The 22,592-nt window shown below is 40.9% G+C and overlaps 1 protein-coding gene across 3 annotated transcripts in view; it reads right to left on the bottom strand.

Moving 5' to 3' along the window:
* The window catches only part of TNFSF13B (TNF superfamily member 13b), a 31,164-nt gene extending 9,027 nt beyond the window's left edge, over positions 1 to 22,137 (bottom strand). Inside the window, exons 1-3 of one of the 3 annotated variants that reach the window (XM_081551438.1) lie at positions 21,575 to 22,137; positions 21,396 to 21,486; positions 4,575 to 4,631 (exon numbers count right to left, since the gene is read on the bottom strand). In XM_081551438.1, coding sequence (XP_081407564.1) covers positions 4,575 to 4,631; positions 21,396 to 21,486; positions 21,575 to 21,892 — 466 coding nt within the window. In that variant the 5' untranslated portion in view covers positions 21,893 to 22,137. The remainder of the gene's footprint in view (positions 1 to 4,574; positions 4,632 to 21,395; positions 21,487 to 21,574) is intronic. The other 2 variants (XM_081551439.1, XM_081551440.1) reach the window with 2 other exon arrangements.
* Between the last annotated feature and the right edge of the window lie 455 nt (positions 22,138 to 22,592).

Genomic DNA, 22,592 nt, shown 5'->3' with positions numbered 1-22,592 from the left:
TATATGTGAAAGACTTGTAGATAAATTTTAGGACAATATGTTTTTATAGGAAAATCAGATCTTCTTTGTTAATATTTGTTTTTTTATTCTATCTTATGAATAGGAAGCATCCTCCCAATTATTTATACTTCCAGTGTTACTTCCATGAATAATTGACCATAAATGCTCCAGAGAGCAGCTGTCAACCACAGCTATCACACTTGGTTACTTCTCTTGGTTTTCTATTTTATTATCTTAAAATTCCTGGAAATAGTTTTAAAGGAGAAGATACTGATAATATTTTTGAAGACAGATTAAGTAAGCCAAGTCAAGAAATAGGGATTTACTTTTTACTTGGACACATATGTCTGGCAGTGCAATCCACAGTAGGCATGTGACTTTATAGCTGACGCAGGACTAGGAAAATCCTCAGAAATAGAAACCAGACAGGCAGAGCCACGTAGGCTGAGCCACCAGGAAGGCGGTGGGAGGCCCCGCAAGGCTGTGCGCAGCAGAGAAAAATGACGACATCTGTGTTTTAGAAACACTGCTGTGTAGCTCCCAGGTGAGGAAAGTGCAAAACTGGAGGCAAGGAAATCAGCCAAGGTGAGAGGTGATAGTGGTTTGTACCAGGAGGGTGAAATGGAAATGAAGAGAAACAGATCAGTTCAAATTACATATACGAGGAATCATCAGTAAAGTTCTGAGATTAATGCACTGGCTTCAAGAAAGCAGTCAAGAATGACACCAGAATTCTGGATTGAACAACTAAAGGCACAGTCAGGGCACTTACTGGCCCAGGGCGTACAGGAGGAAGACCAGATCTGGGCAAAGGTCCAGAGTTCACGCTGAGATGTCCCCAAGATACTCAGGAAGAGGTGTTCAAAAGACAGAGGCATAAACAGGCTTGGATCTCAGCAAAGTCTACTGGACTATGGATCCACATTGAGGCCATCACACATGGTTGTTAAGTGAAAACATAGGAGGATTTAAGACTGCAACGAAATAAGAATGAAGATAAGGCGATTGTGTCAGAGGTCTGAAAAACACCCACATTGAAGGAATTTTTAAAAACTTAAAAAAAGCAGTGGGTAAAAAAGCAAGGAACACGGTTGTAGAAACAAACCAAGAAAAGCACATGTTTTGAAAAGAAGGGAGGGTTTCCCTGACGGTCCAGTGGTTAAGAATCCGCCTGTCAGTGCAGGGGACACGGGTTCGATCCCTGGTCCAGGAAGATCCCACAGGCTGTGGGGCAGCTAGGCCCGTGTGCCATGACTACTGAGCCCACACTCTGGACCCTGCACTCTGAAACAAGAGAAGCCACCGCAGTGAAAAGGCTGCACACTGCAACGAGAGAGAGACCCCTCTCGCCGCAACTAGAGAAAGTCCGCATGCAGCAAGGAAGACCAGCGCAGCCAAAAATAAAAATCAAAAATAAAATCTCTTTAATAAAAGGAGGGACTAACCAAGTGTCAAATTCTACTGTGAGATTAAACCTCATCACTGCCTCTATGAAATCATTATGTTGAAAAACTGAAAGAGACTTCTGCTATCAACCTGACCGTGGGAATCTCCTCTTTCCTTTTTCACCTCCTGTAAGCCCTGTGCAAGAAACAGATTGATGTCTGTTGTCCTATCTAGACTGATGTCTATATCCTCCAAAATAACTCCAAGGGAGGCTGGAAGCGACTGAGGTCACACCAAAGCTGAGCGTAAAAGTCAAGAGAAGAAGCCGACGAAATGGTCAAGGTCCTGGAGGCAGCAAAGTTCACAGAGTCAGCAAAAAATCAACTCATGGAAGGAGATGAGTCTGTCATACACATGCAGGAATCTGCAGACAATATAGTGTCAGCTGTCAGCTAAGAGGATTCGGGAAATTAGGAGGGAAAAAAGCTCACTTAGATGAACATAAAAGCTTCGAAAGGGAAAAATAGGCTCTGCACAAAGCAAATTAAGCATTAAGAATTTGAGAAAAGTTGTAGAACTACAGGAAATTAAAAAAACAGGTAACGAATTAACAGCACAGGAAGTTCTCTGGTGGTCCAGCGGCTAAGACCGTGCTCCGGATGCAGGGGCCCCGGTTCAATCCCTGGTCAGGGAACTGGATCCCGCATGCCACAGCTAAGAGCCTGCAGGCTGCAACTGAAGATCCTGTGCTGCAATGAAGACAGAAGATCCCACATGCCGCAATTAAGACCCGGCACGGCCAAAAAAAATCACTGGCATATACATAATTAGAACCCAGAGAGACACAACTAAAACAAGAAAAATTCAAGCAGAGCAACCGCTTGGCACTACTGCAGTCTTAAAAGGCCCATTATGTGTCAGGGAAAGTTGATCCAGAGGAGCGTCATTAATTTCTTATTACAGCTGTAACAAATTACCACACACAGTGGCTTAAAACAATTCACATTTATCATCTCCCATTTCAAACATCAGAAGTCTCACTGGGCAAAAGTCAAACTGCTGGCAGGTCTGTGTTCCTTCTGAACGCTGGAATGTCCAGCCCTTGACTCCCCCAGCTTTTACAGTTGGCCTGCTTTCCTGGGCTTGTGACTTCTCCGTCTTCACAGGCAGCTGTCTCATCACTCTGAATTCTCCACTCACTGCCACCTCACCTCCTCTGCCTCTGACCCCCTAGCCCCCTCGAGAAGGGTCTCTGTGATTATACTGGGGCCACCCGAGTCCAGAGCACAGAGTTGGCGGAGGTCTGGGAGATTAGATGGGGATGTCTGTGTGCTGTGCTCAGCCGTGTCCAACTCTTTGCGACCCCAGGGACTGTAGCCCACCAGGTTTCTCTGTCAGTGAGATTTCTCAGGCAAGGATATTGGAGTGGGTGGCCATTCCTTTCTCCAGGGCATCTTCCTAACCCAGGGATTGAACCTGGGTCTCCTGCATTGGCAGGTGGATTCTTTACCACTAGTGCCACCTGGAAACACCCAAGTTATCCAGGATAATACGCCCAAATTCCTTATTTTAATCATATTTTCAAAGTCCCTTTTGCCAGATTAAGTAATAAACTTACAGGTTTCAGGGATTATGGTGTGGATACATTTGAGGAAATATTTTTCTACCTACCATAATAGTTGACATTGAATATAAAACAAAATAAGTATTGAATTTTTAAGATAAATAATACTTTGTATAACCAGGCAACGTGTGTGCTAAGTGGCTTTGCTTCAGTCATGTCTAACTCTTTGTGACCCTGTAGCCTGTAACCCACCAGGCTCCTCTGTCCACGGGATTCTCCAGGCAAGAATACTGGAGTGGGTTGCCATGCCCTCCTTCAGGGGATCTTCCCCACCCAGGGATCCAACCCGCGGTTCTTGCTTCTCCTGCATTGGCAAGCAGGCTCTTTACTACTAGCGCCACCTGGGAAGCCCCAACGAGGCAATATCTTGAGACAAATGACAAAGAAAAAACACAAGACTTCTAGGATGCAGTCAAGCAGTACTGCGGAAACGTTCACACACACTAACATTTATTTACACGTTCGAGATTTACTGGAGTCACAACTCATCACATGGCAAAGAGTCCAGCTAAGCCCCGGGACCCTCCAGGGAGGGTCAGCGTGGAGAGGCCACCACACCAGGAAGACTGCAGCTCTGTGAAGTGCAGGCTCACAGGGAGTAGCAGCCGCCTCCTTTTGTGTGACGAACAGCATGTTTGGTTTTGGCCAAATGTGTAAAACAACACTTTTCCAAGTTATAATTTTCATTGGTCCTTCGAATCTTCTTCCGGCTCTATTTTAATTGTTAGGAGACAATTTGCTACCTAATAAAAGTGGCAAACATTGGACTTTGGAAAATGTCAAACAATAAGTAATAACAGAATTTCAAATATTTTAGTATTAGGGTTACATTTAAGATAAAGTCACAGTGAAAAATACAGATGCAAAATAGATTTTACTTGTTCATTTGCTTGTTTTCTGTTTTCCCCTCACAGAAGGTAAATCCTGTGAAAATGAGGACTCACATGTTCATTATTCCCTGCTGAGCCCTGGTGCCCACACTGTAACCAGAAATTGCATGTTTTTAACCAGTACATGTAAAATACAAAGTAATAATTTCACACTGAAGGTTTATCACAAAAATGTTATTTATATTTATTTGTACATATTATATACTTCTTAATAAATAATTAATATAAATGTCTATATGTTCAGTTTTATCTTCATCCTATTAAAATATTCTATCACCTAATGTAACAGGGGAATGAATATTTCCTTTTTTTTTTTTTTGGGAATGAATATTTCTGAAGATGATCTTGAGGCATTATAGAAGCCAAAATCATTTCTAAATAAAAAGCTGACTTTGATTTAGTATTAATTTTGTTTTATCACATGCCAATTATTTGAAATTTCTTAGTATTAGTGTCCTAAAGGTAATTCTCTTTGTTAGGTTATTATAGGAGCGTAAATATTTATTCCCCAATCATTTTAAATAAATTTATTATCTTCAATCTGATTATAAGAAGTTTTGAGGCAGATCATTGATTTGAGATGGAGTTCAAATACAATTTTTCGGCATGAAATGTACAGGTAATTGGACTGAACTGAATTCTAAGTGGAAAAGTTCCTGTGAATACTTTATTACCTTTTCGTATAGTAGGCGTGTCACTGTCGGCAATCAGTTGCAAGCAGTCTTGAGTGACTGAAAAGCAAAAATATATCATTTTAGTTACATGAATAGAAATAGTAAGGGAACAAAGATGACCAAGAATACAAAGCTACAAATCCACTCTTCCAATGGCCCCTAATCAATTATATCAATACTTTCTGCATTGCTTACATGCTGTCCTTAAAATTACTTTAGGAAATATGCCCACAGATGTCAATATAACTTGTACTTGAAATGCAATATGTATATACTTGAAATTCAAGTTTTAGAAAAACTCTTTATGCTATTGAAATATAGTAAGTATACCATCTAAACAGTTTAGCTGAACTTATTCTAAAACATATGCCTGTATAGAGAGAAAGTTTAGCTACTGTCATTTGTTCTCCAGTTCCCTCAAATATATGAGCCAAATGATCAGATTTCTAAAATGATTTTTTGTTTAAAAAAAAAATCTAACATTAAATCATAACTCACTAGTACTGAAAATACCACTATTAACATTACTGAAAACAAAAATAATTGCTAACATTTATTGAGCTAGTATAAATCCAGGCAGCTTCACAAAAATCCTAAGAATTACATACTGGAAATTACATCTTAGAAAGTGTAAACAACTTGTCCAGTCCCCAGGGATAGAAAGTGACAGGGTCTGATTTTAATCACGCCTGTTTCCCTCTGGAGCCAAAGTCAGGCTTTTGGTAAAATGTTTGGACTAGAAAGAGAAGGAGAGCTATGACATCTTTTTAAGATAAAATAGAAAATTTCCCTAGGCAGCTGCATCACCAGTAAAGCATCTAGGACACATCCACTCACATCTACTCACATTGTGCATTACATACAGAATATTCCATAGAGTGCTGCAAAGAATATGTAGTATGAAAGTCACTCAGTCATATCTGACTCTGCGATCCCATGGACTACACAGTCCATGGAATTCTCCAGGCCAGAATACTGGAGTGGGGAGACTTTTCCTTCTCCAGGGGATCTTCCCAATCCAGGGATCAAACCCAGGTCTCCCACACTGCAGGCGGATTCTTTACCAGCTGAGCCACAAGAAAGCTCAAGAATACTGGAGTGGGTAGCCTATCCCTTCTCCAGCGGATCTTATTGATCCAGGAATCAAACCAGGGGTCTTCTGCATTGCAGGTGATTCTTTACCAACTGAGCTATCAGGGAAGCCCAAAAGAATATATAGCTATTCTATTAAATGAAGACAGTGCCTTCAAGTTAAAAGCAAAGTAGGTACTCTGTCTGTCAGAAAAGAAAGCACAGCAGTATCTATGAAAAACATGGAATATGGAGCTAAGTGTGCCTATTTTAAATTAAGAAAATATTAGTTTAGATTATTTTATACCACTCAGTATTTTATACCACGTTTTTACTCAAGAGTTGAAGTAATGCTTTAAAAACATGCTTCACAATGTATACGTTTTCAGAGCTTATTAACAAAGTGGAGAGTTCCCAGTGCAGGTCATTAATGGAAACCATGGAATAACAGATGCAATAATTATGTGATATTCTGAAGCTATGCAAATGAACAGGCCTAAAAAGAATGCTGTTAAAGGCAGTGATCACATAAGAAAATCCTCTAGGAAATTTTCTTTGGTATTTAAAAGTGGAACTGTAATGTTAAAAACTGCTATTCCTTTTAACCATGAGACGTTTCTAACACATTTTTATATTAATATGATGGTTTGGATAGGAGCAGAACATTTTGGCTACCTTGTGTCTCTTTTTTAATTTCTTTTTATTGGAGTCTAGTTGATTTACTATGTTCTGTTAGTTTCAGGTGTACAGCAAAGTGAGTCAGTTATACATATGCTTCCCTGGTGGCTCAGATGGCAAAGAATCTGAGAGAGTCAATTCCTAGGCAGGTTGATAAGAAGTCTGGGGTCCCCAAAGAGGAGATAGGGGTCTGGGGTTCTCAAGGAGGAGGAAATGACCGACTTTTTTTTTTTCTCTCTCTCCATTTCTTAGTCTTAGTCACATAAAACATTATTTTTTTCTTTAAGCCCGGAACTGATGATTACACAACTCAGTTTAAATTCTGTACTAGGGATTATATAACAACAGTGTATCTTGGTTGAGGACACTTTCTCCTTCCTGAAAACCTTCTGACTAATCCTGATATCTTAGAATGTGTATTATGGGAGGGGGTCTGGTAGGACCTTTCTATTGTTAAGTTCTAATCCCATTATCCTAAAATGTAAATTGTGGGAGTGGGTCTGGTAAAATTTCTACAACCTTGAGACATTCTTTTGATTTATTATAATAACTAATTAGAAAAGTATACAGCTCCCTTGCTAACACTAGTGAGGGGGGCACTCTCTGTCCCCTTCTGATGTCTATGTCAGAAGCTTTCTCTCTCCCTTTTTCACTTTAATAAAACTCTGCTATATAAAAGCTCTTGAGTGATCAAGCCTGGTCCCTGGTCCCCAAGCTAAATCTTCTTCGGAGATCACGAATCCAACATTGTTCACCGTAAGCTATCAAATCCGCCTGCAATGCTGGAGACCTGGGTTCAATCCCTGGGTCGGGAAGATCCTCTGGAGGAGGGCATGGCAACCCACTCCAGGATTCTTGCCTGGAGAATCCCATGGACAGAGGAGCCTGGCAGGCTACAGTCCATGGGGTCGCGCAGAGTCAGACACAGCCGAGCAGCTAACACGGTCATGTTTCACTCTCTTTTAGATTCTTTTCCCACAGAGGCCATTACAGAGGATTGAACAGAGTTCCCTGTGTTATCAGTGGGCCTTGTTAGTTACCTATTTACACATGGAAGTGTTAGCACTCAGTTGTGTCCCAACTCTTGCAAGCCCATGGACTGTAGCTCGCAAGGCTCCTCTGTCCCTGAAATTCTCCAGGCAAGAATCCTGGAGTGGTAGCCATTCCCTTCTCCCAGAGGATCTTTCTGACCCAGAGATTGAACCCAGATCTCCCGCAGTGCAGGAGATCGTTTACCCTCTGAGCCAACAGAAAAAGAAAAGTGAAAGTGAAGTCGCTCAGTTGTGTCCGACTCTTTGCAACCACATGGACTGTAGCCCACTAGGCTCCTCCATCCATGGAATTTTCCAGGCAAGAGTGCTGGAGTGGGTTGCCATGTCCTCCGGGGGATCTTCCTGAGCTACCAGGAAGCCCCTTATTTACATACAATAGTGTATATATGTCAACCCCAAACTCCCAGTTTATCCCACCACATCCCCCTTGAAAACCACAAGTTTGTTTTCTACATCGGTGACTCAATTTCTGTTTTGTAAATAGGATCATTTGTGCCATTTTTTTTTAAAGCTGGAAAACAATAGCAGGAGTGTCTGTGCAGCAGGGAAATGTGACTCATTACTGCAGTTACTACAGCAGACCCTCTGCAACAGCAAATATGGACACGCATCATAACAGGTAGAATAGCTGTGAATAAGGACAGCTTGAAAGAAAAGAACAACAGAACATCCAAAGCATCTCAAGACTGAAAAGCGCAGTGTCTAGAGTTGCCATATTATACCTACTTTTCTAACAAACACCTCTTAAGGAATGACTACCCACAAGGCACCACGGTAAGTTCTGTGAAGGATGCAGGGGCCAACGGGAGCATGCAAAACCCTAATGTTTCCTCCACACAGAAAAAGAAGAGGATGTTGACACAAGTCAAAGTTACATTTCCAAATATTCCATCTTTCCTTTGCCATGGACATGCATACTGTAAAGATTTCGTGAGATGATGTGCCTGAAACATTTAGTAGCGTACCTGGGACAAAATACTTGCAGAGTCAGTCTTGGCTGTTAGCAGGAGTAGCATGAGCATTATTGTTCTTAATGGTATTGAACCAAATAAACTGGGAGCACGATGGAAGGACACTATGAGAGAAAGAAGGCCAAGGGAACAGATAAAGAGACCTAGGAGATACTAGAAATACCATTTCAGAGTTTCACTGGTGGCTCAGTGGCAAAGAATCCACCTGCTGATGCAGGAGTCATGGGTTTGATCCCTGATCTGGGAAGATCCTACATGCCCCGGAGCAACTAAGCCCCCCCCCATGCACCTCAGCTGCTGAGCCTGTGCTCCAGAGCCCGGGAGTTGCAACCACTGAGCCCACGTGCCGCAACTACTGAATCCCAAGCACCCTAGAGCGCACGTTCCATAACAAAAGCCGCTGCAATGAGAAGCCCATGCATCACAATGAACAGTAGCCCCCACTGGCCGCAACTAGAGAAAAGCCCATTCAGCAATGAAGACCCAGAAGGGACAAAAATAAATAAATAACTTAACAAAAAAGAAACGCTATTTCAATTAGCCCTCTCCTTGACCTTTTCCATAAAACGCCTGGAGGAGATTTACCTCCTCTGTTCAGACAGAAAGGGGTTTACCTAGTGAGTGATGTCTGGAAACTGCCAAACTGATATGAAATACCTGAACTTTAATCTCCAGAGCCCAACTAAAAGTTGGCCACAGCCTACACACTGAAAAACAAAGGTCTAGGGGACTTCCCTGGTTGTCCAGTGGTTAACACTCCGCCTTCGAGTGCAGAGGCTGCAGAGGTTCAATCTCTGGTCGGGGAACTAAGATCCTATATGCCTTGTGACCAAAAAGCCAAAACATAAAACAGAAGCAGTATTGTAGCAAACTCAGTAAAGACTTTAAAAATGGTCCATATACGAAAAAAAATCTTTGTTTAAAAACCCAATGGTCTATTTTATTGCATGGTAGCAGAAATATAACTTTTAAGAAGAAAATACACAATGAAGAGAAATTTTTATTTCAAAAAACCTTCAGAAAAGAAAATGGGACATTAAAATGACAGTTTAATAGCAGGGTTTGAATTATACTCACTGAAGTTAGTGCTCTTCATTAATTTTCCTTATTTTGGAGAAAGTCACGGGGCTTTTCAAGGACATACATTCTCAGAAATAAGAACAGGGCTTACCATCCTGTCCTCATTAGATGCTACTCAGGTTTCACAACCCCATCAGCGCCCTTAACTTCTTCATCTTTTAACTCTTTCCTTTCCCTTTTCCAGGGGATCTTCCCAATCCAAGCATCAAACCTGGGTCTTTTTCTTTTTAGGCAGATTCATTACTGTCTGAGCCATCAGGGAAATTCCTTTTTAGGACATATGGTATCTATTAACAACTTATCTCCAGTTAAGTCTTATAGGACTTTCTTTCCAATTCGACATAGAGCTGATCTTAGACTGATCTATAGATTATTGCTCACAAAAAGTGAGTCAAAAAGGGCAGCGTTGTTTTTTTTTTAATCTCGAAATAGCATAGATATCCAACCACAAGAGTTTTGAGGATGCATAGTCTAAAATAAGAAACATAATATTAACAACAATTGTAGTATTAATTGATGGTGTTTGGTTTTCAAATGTCTTCTATACATCTTCCCTCTGCTACAACTGAGGGAAATCATGTAAGAGTTTGAGAATAGTTTATCTTTTTAACTTCTTTTTAACTAAGCAAGGCAGTAGCATACTTTAAAACCTTTCTCTGTCAATGGGGAGACACATATTTCTAAATATATATATGTACATGTATATCTATGTATATATATTACATAATGACCTGAGAGACAAAAATGATTAAACTTAAGTACAGTTTTACAGCATAAGAAAATTCACTCAAAATATTAAACCATGTGAAAAATATTTCTAAAACAATACATTATATTGACAACAAAACTAGTTTACAAAAGAGAATTCCTAAAATAAGAACTTTCAGGGCAGAAATCATTTAGTATTGCTCAATATTTGATATAATAAAATCCAACCAACTTTATAATTGGAACAGTGGTTGGACTGATTGAGGTTGAAAGCCACCTTTTAAAGCGTGACATTCAAATTTCATTTAATCAGGAAAAGAGCCTTGACAGCTCATGGAATTGCTAATATCTGATGACTCAGTGGTAAAGAATCCACTTGTCAATGCAAGAGATGCAGGTTCAATCCCTGAGTCAGGAAGATCCCCTGCAATAGGAGATGGCAACCCACTGCAGTATTCTTGGGAATACCGGGAAATCCCATGGACAGAGGAACCTGGTGGGCTACAGTCCATGAGGTCACAAAGAGTTGGACACGACTTAACAATTAAAGAACAAACAAATCGCTGTTGTACTGCATTCTGTGTTGGAATCAAACCCTTTCAAACCGGAATCCAGTTTCTCATACACTATTTCAACAAAGCTAAATCTAATAGTAACTACCATAAATAATGCAATTATTGCATATTGTATGTGGTTCTCACGAATAGCATCCCACATTGAACTTTTCCCATTGCACAATTTCTGTCCATATGACTGTCTATATTCTGTCCATATGTCCTATTCCCATAGTTCTCCTCACTCATCTCATTCAAGAAACTTCTTCCAAGCTCTTCAGTCTGAATGAGATGTCCATCCTTCATTTTCTTTTATATTTCTTCTTTCCTCTGTCTTCTTATGCATTACACTGTACATGTTTTAAAAATGAGAACTCTGAAAGTGATGCCTAACATTCGGTATACGGAAGTCAGGACAAATGTAGGAATTTGATTTTTTTTTTTTTTGAGTTGCTTGCGTGCTAAGTCACTTCAGTCGTGTCCAGCTCTTTGTGGCCCTATGGAATGTAGCCCTCCAGGAGCCCACAGGGCTCCCCTGTCCATGGGATTCTCCCATTCTCCAGACAAGAATACTGCAGTAGGTTGCCATTTCCTTCTCCAGGGAATCTCCCCAACCCACGCCTCTTGCTCTCCTGCATTGATAGGAGGGCTCTTAAACACTAGCGCCACCTAGGAAACCCTTTGCTTGAGTTAGTTTTGAATAAATAATCAGTGACTGTAAAAATATAATTAGGAGAACCCCCTTAAAGATGCACGTTGACCTAATGCTGGACATAGATTTATGAAGAAATCAAAGAAGTCATGGTTTGGGGGTAAACATTTCTTTCAGAGAGGGAGTACACAATTTGAAGGGTGGGAACAGGATTGTAAAGTTGTATTATTAGAGATAAGCAATTTGCCTTACCAGTAAATTTTGTTAAGTTACTTATTTGTAGCTTAGGAAACAATAAGAGTTGAAAGAGTCTTAAAAGAATTCCTGGAGAGCTAAATTCAGAAGTTTGTATTTGACCTAGTATGAAACAGAAAAAAAAAAAATTAGGAATTCTTAATCTTGAGAGGGGCTTGCCTAACACATTTTGTGCTTGAAAAAGATCATACATGTGTCTATGTGTAGAATGAGTTGCCATAAAGGGAAAATGAAAGTCCAGGTTCAGCTGTTGACTGGTAATAAACATCATACGTGGGCGATTTGGTCTGAAATGCAATTATGCAAGTGGAGCAACTAAAACAAACTGTGAAGAAAAATTTTTAAATTTCTGACTAATGGGTATATGTGTTTGAAGGAGAATTAAAAAATAATAATAGAAGTAGCCTCTCAGTTCTGGTGAATTCAGAAAGATGGCAGCACTACAAAGGCCCTGGGGAGGGAAGAAAGTGGTGCTGATTTTTTGGAGGGCTTGGAATGAAGCTGATAAAATACAGTAGAAATAAATATAACTGATAGAAGTAAAGAAATATATGTGAACATTATATATATATATATATATATGCACAAAAAGAATCTTGGATTACCTGTACCTTGTCATGCACCACTCTTCAGTTCAGGTCAGTCGTGTCTGACTCTTTGCGACCCCATGAACCACAGCACAGGCCTCCCTGTCCATCACCAACTCCCAGAGTCCACCCAAACCCATGTCCATTGAGTCGGTGATGCCATCCAACCATCTCATCCTCTGTCGTCCCCTTCTCCTCCTGCCCTCAATCTTTCCCAGCATCAGGGTCTTTTCCAATGAGTCAGCTCTTCACATCAGGTGGCCAAAGCATTGGCGTTTCAGCTTCAACATCAGTCCTTCCAATGAACACCCAGGACTGATCTCCTATAGGATGGACTGGTTGGATCTCCTTGAAGTCCAAGGGACTCTCAAGAGTCTTCTCCAACACCACAGTTCAAAAGCTTCAATTCTTTGGCGCTCAGCTTTCTTTATAGTCCCAACTCTCACATCCATACATGACTACTGGAAAAACCATAGCATTGACTAGACGGACCTTTGTTGAGAAAGTAATGTCTCTACTTTTTAATATGCTATCTAGGTTGGTCATAACTTTCCTTCCAAGGAGTAAGCATCTTTTAATTTCATGGCTGCAGTCACCATCTGCAGTGATTTTGGAGCCCAGAAATAAAGTCAGCCACTGTTTCCACTGTTTCTCCATCTATTTGCCATGAGGTGATGGGACCAGATGTTTAGTTTTCTGAATGCTGAGCTTTAAGCCAACTTTTTCACTCTCCTCTTAGTTGTGATCTATGCCTAAGGCAGCACAGGGCGTATCAGGTGTTAGCCCCGTGCATAGCCTCCTAAGCACTAAGAATAAAATTGTAGTTCAGTCGCTCAGTCGTGTCTGACTCTTTTGTGACCCCATGGTCTGTAGCCCTCCAGACTCAACTGTCCATGGGATTTCCCAGGCAAGAACATTGGAGTGAGTTGCCATTGCCTTCTCCAGGGGATCTTCCCTATTCAGGGATCGAAATCGCATCACCTGCACTGACAGGTGGATTCTTCACCACTGAGCCACCAGGGAAGCCCCAAGAATAAAAGAGCAAACACAAAAAATGCTATCTTCATGTTTAATTTTGCAAATGATCAAGTATTCTAACTTAAAGTTACCAGTTCTATAATTGAGTCATCATCTCCACAGGATATGCTTTTTCTTTCATCATGACTTCTTTGTTTTACTTTAGGATATTTCTCTTTATTAAAGAGGAATACTCAGGAGGCACTGGGCAACCTAACTTAACAGTGAAGGACGTTAGCTCCATGACATACCATGCCAACAGGTCTGACGTCAAAGAAGATAAAACCAAAACTAGAAACACAGCTGACTATCTGGAGAAAGGTAGCAATAAATCGCACAGTTGGCTGTTGCATTTTCCAGTCTGCAGTGGACATTTCCGTCTGGACACCACAGTGATCCCCAGGTTTCACACGCCCCGAACCTGTTTCTTCATCCTTGCCACACACACTCACCTCTCACTCCTTGGTTTTTCTTTCTGTGGACCCATAGGTGTCCCCTGAGTTGCTCAAGCAACACTAGCTTAATGTCTCCAACTCAATAGCGGGTTGCTGGTAGGAGGGACCGACTACGTCTGGGCTTCAATTCACTTGTCTAAAGTGCAGACAGTAATGCCAACCTCGTGGGATTATTAAGAGGGCAAATGATAATCATGTGTCCACAGGGCCAAACCCAGAGCTTTCACAAGGAACTCATCTCTCCCCTTTTCTGCATGTTCCTGAACGCCTAGCTCAGAGCTTTTCACAGTAGGTGTTTCCTCTATTTTGAGAAAAGTCTGTTTCTCTAACTCCTCAGAAATGGGGATACTTTTTAAAAAGGAAATCCCACCACAACACAAGAGCAGCTGACCAACACAGATCGTGCAAGTAGGACTTGACCCATAAAAAGCACAATTAACCATTAAAACTAATATCATCCATGTTTACAGAACTATCAATGAGAATGCATCCCTCAACATTATGACTTTATTTCTAAAATACCTATGTGTGCATGTGTGCTGAGTGACGCCATGGACTGTAGCCTACCAGACTCCTCTGTCTATGGGATTTCCTAGGCAAGAATACCGGAGTGGGTTGCTATTTCTTCTTCCAGAGAATCTTCTCAACCCAGGAATTGAACCTGAGTCTCCTGCGTCCCCTGCATTGGATTCTTTGCCACTGTGCCACATGGGAAGCCTATGCATGTCTGAAGTTTTTTAATGTTGAAAGTATAAGAACGATTGAACTTTCAGGAATTAGATAGAAAGACTTACCCTGGCCTCCCTATTTGAAATAGAGACACATCTCCTTGCCCTTCCTCACCCTTAAGTCTGCTGGTTCTCTTAACCCTGCCCTAAAATGTTCACTTTTGCAATGTATTTGCTATTTTCAATTATCATAATTTACTCATCAATTATGTTTATTGACTATTTTCTGTGGCTTCCCACCTCACTGCAATGTAATATCCCACGGGCAGGAAACTTTCATCTGTTTGTTCTCTGATCAATACCCAACAACCAGCACAGAGCTAGGAACCTCCGAGGTTAGGGAAGGTTGGAAGAGACACAATATCACTTCTGGCTACCCTGGTTGACCTGCTTCCTGGCTCTTCAGTTTCCCAAAACTTTAAACTTGATAAGAACAGGGTTCAGAGATGTGGTTATCAGGTCACTATTTGAATTTTGTGGAAATTGAACAGAAGCCAGCTCTTGCAACACTGAAAAGAAGTCTCTCGTTATTGAAGCAGGGGACAAGAAAAATAACACTCAGGGAAGGCTCTGGTCAAAGATCACCATGACAGCAACCATCTGTTTCTGTTTTAGGAAAGAACACACCCTTGCTGGGTAAGAGGCTGAAGCCCCATTTGGGGACAGAATGGAGGGTTGAATTACACACTGCATACTTGCACACGCATTTTACAGCCTGGAAGTTACAGCTGAGACTGAAATGTCGATAAAGCAAAGACTGGATGCTACAGACCTCTCAGACACCCCATCTTTTCTTGCAAAGGAAATGGACTACGGATTTCAAGACTCAAAAAAAGTATTAATATATTTATGTTTCCCCAGGTGGCACTAATGGTAAAGAAACCGCCTGTCAGTGCAGGAGGCCAAGAGGTGCGGGTTCAGTCAGGAGGATCCCCTGGAGGAGGATATTGCAACCCACTCCAGTATTCTTGCCTGGAAAACCCTATGGACAGAGGAGCCTGGTAGGCTACAGTTCATAGGGTTGCAAAGAGTCAGACATGACTCGGCACGCTCACACTCATATGTATTATATTCAAAACTCTGATTTTTAAAAAATATCAAATGCATTGTGGTGTCCTGGATGGCTCCTGGAACATAAAAAGACATTAGCGGAGAAACTGGTGAAATTCAAATAAAGTCAGGGCTTCTCTTGTGGCTCAGATAGTAAAGAATCTGCTTACAGTGCAGGAGACCCAAGTGTGATCCCTGAATCGGGAAGATTCCCTGGAGGAGGAAATGGCAACCCAGTTTTCTTGCCTGGAGAATCCCATGGACAGAGGAGCCTGGTGAGCTACGGTTCATGGGGTTGCAAAAGAGTCAGATATGACGGAGCAACTAACACTTTCAGGAATTTAGTAAAATCCCAGTGTTGGTCCCTGTGTTGTGACAAAGGTACCGAGGTAACATAAGATGCTCACTTCGGAGGAAACTGGATGGGGGTCATAAGGAAACTCACTGCACTGTTATTATAACTTTTCTGTAATTCTAAAATAATTTCAAACTAAAAAGTTTACTTAAAAAATGGAGAAATACAAACTAGAATGGTCTGAATCTTACAGGAAATATTTGCAAGATAAAATATGAGCAATATTTTCTGCTCTTGCTTTTACTTTCTTTAAAATGCTCATGCTTTCACCACTATTTTTGTTATTAAAATTGAGACAAGTATAATAAATATTAATAATAAAACCAATTTTTGCCTTTCCATAATCTGAAACACATGGGTTTCCGATAACTTTTAAATTCCCTACTGAACAACAAGGGAGAAAGCAAAGGTCACCTCATTTTATTAGTGAACTGTTAGAGTTGAGTAGAAACCCATTTGGAAGAATTCACTTTCTTGATGGACTCTCAAGCTGATTATCTTTAGGTTCTTATGAAGAGAACCACAGTTAAGTTCAGGTTCAACACATGGATCATTGTGACTCCATCAGTGAAGAAATATTCATGCATAATATCTTCAAAGCTGTGTCACTTTAGGGTGTTTTTGTTTTTTTTAATTGGGACTATCTCCAAATACACTTATGGGCTAAAAAGTGAATTTTTGGCTATTGTAAGCCATTTGGCAATTTTACTCCTGGATTTCCCCACATTTCTGTTTGTTAGACTCCAATCAGAAATTCTTATGAAACATAGGAAACTTGCTAAGATGTTCATTTGAAACACATAGTTAAGAAAACCATAACTGGAGCCCTAGCACCAAATTCTAGAATTAAGTGAAAGCAGTGCAGTTACTTCTGGGTGGGGTGGGGGTGTCTGCAAGGAGTGCTAACTGGGTGTGCAGGCTGATGGGAGTGCTGCCCTTCACGTACTGATGCGCAGTTTGTGCATTTCACTGACTTGAAGATGCGTGCCCTTTTCTGAGTATGTAATTAAAATTAAAAAAAAAAACTAAAAATCCATGAAATTATAGTTAAAGAAGTCGCTGAATATGGGAAGTTCTCTGACTTTCCAATGAGCCCAAATACTGCCTCTGCCTGGGGTAGTGAGCGAGTCTGAGGCAAGGGGTTTCTGGACCACACCCCTGGGACTTGAGACTTCTGATCATGCTCATTCTTTGGTTAAGCAGTTGTTTAGAAGGTCAAGTTAAAAAAATTTCATAAGATGGCCTTTGATCAAAACCTGACAAATGAAGAAATATGGGAAAATCCCTTCCCCCAAAAAATGATGTCACTTGGTGCTCAGTGCTCAGTCGTTGTGTTCAGCTCTTTTGCGACCCTTTGGACTATAGCCTGCCAAGTTCCTCTGTCCACGGAATTTTTCAGGCAAGAACATTGGAGTGGGTTGCCATTTCCTCTTCCAGGGGATCGTCCTAGCTCAGGGATTGAACCTGCGTCTCCTGTGCCCCCTACGTTGCAGGTAGATTCTTTATGGCTGAGCCATGGGGGAAGCAAAATGATCCCAAATCATTCCTAAATCATGGTCTTACTTGATATTGAGCCCCAAATGGATTCACACATGTTCATGGAATACCTACAGGATGCAAGTGTCATGACGAATATCAATAGGAGAAATGGGACCAGACCACAGGAGTCTCTACTCTTTAGCTGTACAGATTGTCTACACACAAATGAAAAGAACCTTCCTAGGTGATATGTGATGAGTATCAAATACTGATGCAAGAACTAGGCTTTCTGTGTTCTGGAGAGGTCAGACTTTCTAGCCCACAACATATTGGAATTTACTTACAAATTGAATATACGACAATAAAATTGAGATGCCTGCTGAAATCTGGGTTGGATTTATAGGAAAATGAGAATGGGGAACATTCTGGTATATTACTTAGCAATATTTAGCTGTGAAACTTTTGGGCATGGTTATAAAATGATGACAAAACTGATGTTGAGAAAGCAGAATATTCTAGAAAAAATCTAGAAGAATATTATAATTCTGTTAGTTATAAATCCAGTAAGTGTCCTGGTGTGGCTTAAAAATAAGTGTGAGATCAAATACTATATATCATTTTCTTGAAAACTCTGTATTTTTTTAAACAGTTTAACAAGCATTTGAAAATGCCAAGGCGCCAAAGTAGCAGTAACATTTTTAAATTAATCATGAAAGAATAGTGAAACCTATATAAGGAAAACTGCCTTACTGTGAAATTTAAAATTCTATATTTAATATAGATATTATAAATTCATGAATAGATAAATTCAAAATGTGAAAATTCATTTTTCTTCAGTTACAGGCTTTACAAAATTCCAATAAAATGCATATAAACATATATAGATAACTAATAAGTGAAATGAAAATTAACATTTTAAAACTAAAAGGGATAACCTAAGGCTTTTGAGTTTTACTTAAAATAAGTCAGAACTAGAATGGAAACAAAAACCAAAGAAAGTTGCATAGATTCAAGCTGCATAGAATTTTCTCAACTCCAAAAGAAGGACCTTACCAAACAGAAAACAAAGAAAAATCAAGGAGCTTCATACAAACTTCTTGGTATATTCATATACAAATTTTAAAGTAGCGCTAAACAAAATGACATTTTCCCTGCATGAAAGGATGAAACAACATTCAAGTCAATTTTATTAAGAAGAATTGCTGATAATAACTGTCACTCAATTTCTCATCTTTAAATCTTTCTTCTGGGATCTATGAATGCTATAAGTATATGTAGAGAGAGACATAAAGATATTTATGTAACTAAGTACTGCATATGTAACTAAGTATACAGTTTATATACTGTATATATATATATATACATAATATATATATATGCAGTATGTACTGTATACATACACAATATATATACATAAATATAATACATATATATACAAATATATGCTACATTAAAGTTTTATAAAAATCTGAGATAAATCATGATATTGATAATAGTGACTACATCTGTGCTATGGAAACTGGGTGGATTCTTATTCATTGGTTAGAATTTTCTGCTACTCTCAGAATTTTCTAAAAATTGAAAGTTATTTGGGGAAAAATTTTTGTGAGTATACCATTTTTGGATGCCTTAGAAACACAAATATGAAAAAACATTCACGTGGGAGGAAATTTTAAAATATTAATATATTATAGAACACATTTTGGGGAAGTGGGACTTAGGGAGTTATTGATTTCTTACTCAGGTTTTTCCTTCTTAAGTCTGCTGTAATGAGTCTATATCTTCTTGGAATGGGAGAGCTAGGGTTTATTTTTAATAATACATTTATAGGCAGGAGTACTAGCAGACAAGGTTGAAGGAGAATGAGGCATTCTCACCCTACTAGATATTGAAGCTCATTATATTACAAAATTCCTTAAAATATTTAATACAGATAAATAGGATAATAAATCAATGAATAAAAGCAGTCTCAAAATAGATTCAACTATATATGAGGAACTCAATATAATACAGCAGGTGTTTTAATACAAATGAGTTAAAAAGAATCATCTAATTAATTTGGTTTAGATATTTAGAAACACTTTGGAAGGAAAAAGTAAGAGAAGAAAGGAAAAGTTAAGGCTAGTATAACATGATCCACCAAAATAAACTCCAGGACTAACGGATTTAACACCAAACTACAACACTAAATTACCAGAAAAAAGTCAAAATGGCAGGAAAAATAGCAAACTACTTTAAGAGATTATGGATAAATATGTATTTTAACTTTGATATCTTAGAGAAAATTTTTAAAAAGGGTATCACATTAAAATATACAGATGCGAGATCTCTGCACAAGTTCTAAAAAGCAGCAAAATATTGTGAAAACATTTACATCAAAATTTTGACAAACAAGACACCTAATACAGAGCTTATTCAAAATTATTTTAAAAATAGGACAGACGAGTGAGGGAAGTTATAAATGAAAATTAGTAGAGGATAAAATTAGAAGCTATCAAAATATGCAAAAAGAAGATAATTCTTATTTGTAAGCAAGCCACAAATTAAATTTGAGGCACTATTTTTCAACTATTGAGCTAGCCAAAATGTATCTTTAAAGATAAAACATGTAACAAAGTGAAGAACTTGTACACTGCATTTCTGATTGCATTCACTTATAATTCATTTGGAAAAAATATTGCAACAGGTAGCAAGGGTGATAAAGATGTTCATCCTCTTTGGCTCAGACATTCTATCTACGGAATTTATATTGAGTATATGCACCAAATTCCTCAGAAAGAGATTTGCACAAAAATTTTGACATGTTCCATTCTACCAAAAAAATTGGAAATGATCATGATAATTATAAGATAACAAACAAATTAATATAGGCATGTGAGAATTACTTAGAAAGAAGGAGAAGGCTTATTGTGTAATAAGTGAACACAAAAATATACCATGGTATATATGCCATATTTTTCAATTATGCAGAAAATATGGATGACAAAATGCACAATATGAAAATAAGGATGTTAGAGTATAGTAAAAATATAAGGGTTTTCCAGTTTTAAAATGTGTAAACCCAATTGTTTCTGACAACTGGCAGGGAGATATGATAAGCAGATACAAAATGTATTGCCGTATAAAACTAAGGAGGAATTTTTTCCATGAATAAGGCATTTAGTGAAAAATAAGTTAACAGAAGGAGCATCGTGTGTGTGTGTGAGAAAGAGGCGGAACACCTAATCTGTCTCTCAAGCACTCTCCTTCAAAGTGCAAATACAGGTAAATAAGTACACCTGTTCAGTTTGCCTCAGAGTCACCACTAAGGTTAAAGGAAACAGGAGAGGCGACAACACCTCTCCCCGTACAAGCCTGCCTGGCACATTCTCAGGGGCTCAAACAATGCTCCTGCAATATAAGGGGGAAACAGCGCGAAGGGATTATTCAACTGCAGTACTAGTAATGCAATGCAAATTCTCTTTGCCATCCTTGACATGAAGGAACTGGAGCTGAAGGTTTGGGGTGCCCCCCCGCCCCAAATCTGAGATGTCTGTGGAGCATGTAGATATCACTAAAGAACTATTACAGGAGCTTATAAACCTGTGGAGCTCCTGGAAGAGCATATAATAAGGAAAAGCTTTACAATCTCTGTGTCCCAGTGTGTAAACTAAGCTGCTTCTTAAAAAGGGAAGAAAGCAAATAGAGCACCAGCGTGCACCTGCCTGCTCTCCACGTGGATGCGCAGCAGCTACGCCCCTCGGAGATGCTGTCTGCCCCTCGTCTGGACCAAACCTCATTCCAGACTAGCTCCTGGCGCTTTTTCCCCCCGGGAGACTGCTCCTGACATGGGCGCGAGCTCTCCCTTTGAAGGGAGAGGTGAGCCCCTCTCCCCTCATTTGTGCTCCAAGCGCCGCCACACAGACGGATGCCCCCGAAACTTGCTCGCAGGAGGACAGAATACGCGGTCAGCCCAGGACACTGGCCAGGGCTTGGCTCCGACCTGGGGGGCTCCGACCACAAGGGCCTGGGATGCCGTTTCCAGGCTCCGGCTTCTGTTCGGCGCCCCTCTCCCAGGCAGGATGCTCTCCTCCTCACCTGGACTCTGGACCCCGGATCCCTGGGCGTTTCTGTTCCCCCAGAAACATACCTGTTTCTTCTGCCTCCTGCAGGCCACGCTTACTCCTGCCGCTCTGGCTGGAATTGCTTTCTCCCGGAGCTGGGGGTGCAAAGATCCGCTGCTAAGAGAAAAGCCCCACCACGTTACTGCCGGGGCGTCGGGGTGGGGGTGGGGCGGCAGTCGGGGGGCTGAGGCTGCGGCACACTCACTTTCAGGGCGGGGGTGACGCCGGGAGCCTCCTGCGGGGCCGCGGCTCCGGCCTGGGGGGTGCCCGGCCGCCCCCGCAGCTCCGCCCGGAGGCTGCCCAGCTCCGCTTGCAGGGACGCCACCCAGCAGAAAGCCAGCACCGTGAGGCAGCTGGACGAGGCGGCCAGCAGCAGGGTCACGGCCAGCAGCTTTCCATCTTTGGAGCACCGGCCAGAGGGGCTTTCCTCCTGGGGCAGGACGGAGCGTCCCTCCTTCAGTTTCATTTCTTCTCTGGTCTGAGGGCAAGAAAGGCGGGACTGCTCCCCGGTGGAGTCATCCATTTCCCTCCTTGAACTCTGCAGGTTGGGGCCCCTAGCCTAAGTGACCACAGAGAATGGATCATTTCCTGTTATCTGTGTTTGTTGATGTCCCACTTTGACTACACGGCCCAGCCCGGCGGCGCTCGCCCTGGGGCGAGTTCTCCTGAATTTTCTCTTCTCTGCCGCGGCTGCATCTCTTGCCCCAACTGTAGGCTAGGTCTTCCTGGCATTCACCCTTCTATCCGATTGCCCAATCGGTCTTCCTCATTTCACTTTCAGTTTTTGTAAGAATTTTAATGGCATCTCAGAACACTGGTGCACAGACCCGGGGGGGGGGGGGGGGGCGAAGATCTACTGATGGGGAGGGAACTGGCGGTTCGGACCAGCACACTCCTGGGAGCTTTTAAGGTAGGAAGGTGTTTAGGGAGCCGCCCCTCAGCATTAGGAGAGGACTGGGGCCACTTGGGGCCACGTGGCTTTGTAGGAAAGGGGGGAAGAACAGGAGTAAGTTCCTTCTAAGTGCGATAAAGATAATTCATGTGAGGGTCAGATAAGCTAAGTGCTTTAGCGGTGAACCCGACTCCGCTGGAGAGTGATTTAAGAAGTCTTTAAGTAGGAAATAAAATGAAGTGTCCTCAAAGGAGGCACAGAGGTCCGCTGGGAGGTACTCTGCTCCGTTATCGTCTTGGCGATGTGATAAAAAGAATGTGCCTACATTCTG

Source organism: Giraffa tippelskirchi, chromosome 12 (genome assembly GCF_054371585.1).
Source record: "Giraffa tippelskirchi isolate mGirTip1 chromosome 12, T2T-mGirTip1v1.2.pri, whole genome shotgun sequence".
Taxonomy (NCBI): Eukaryota; Metazoa; Chordata; class Mammalia; order Artiodactyla; family Giraffidae; genus Giraffa; species Giraffa tippelskirchi.
This window is presented reverse-complemented; position numbering and strand designations above follow the sequence as displayed.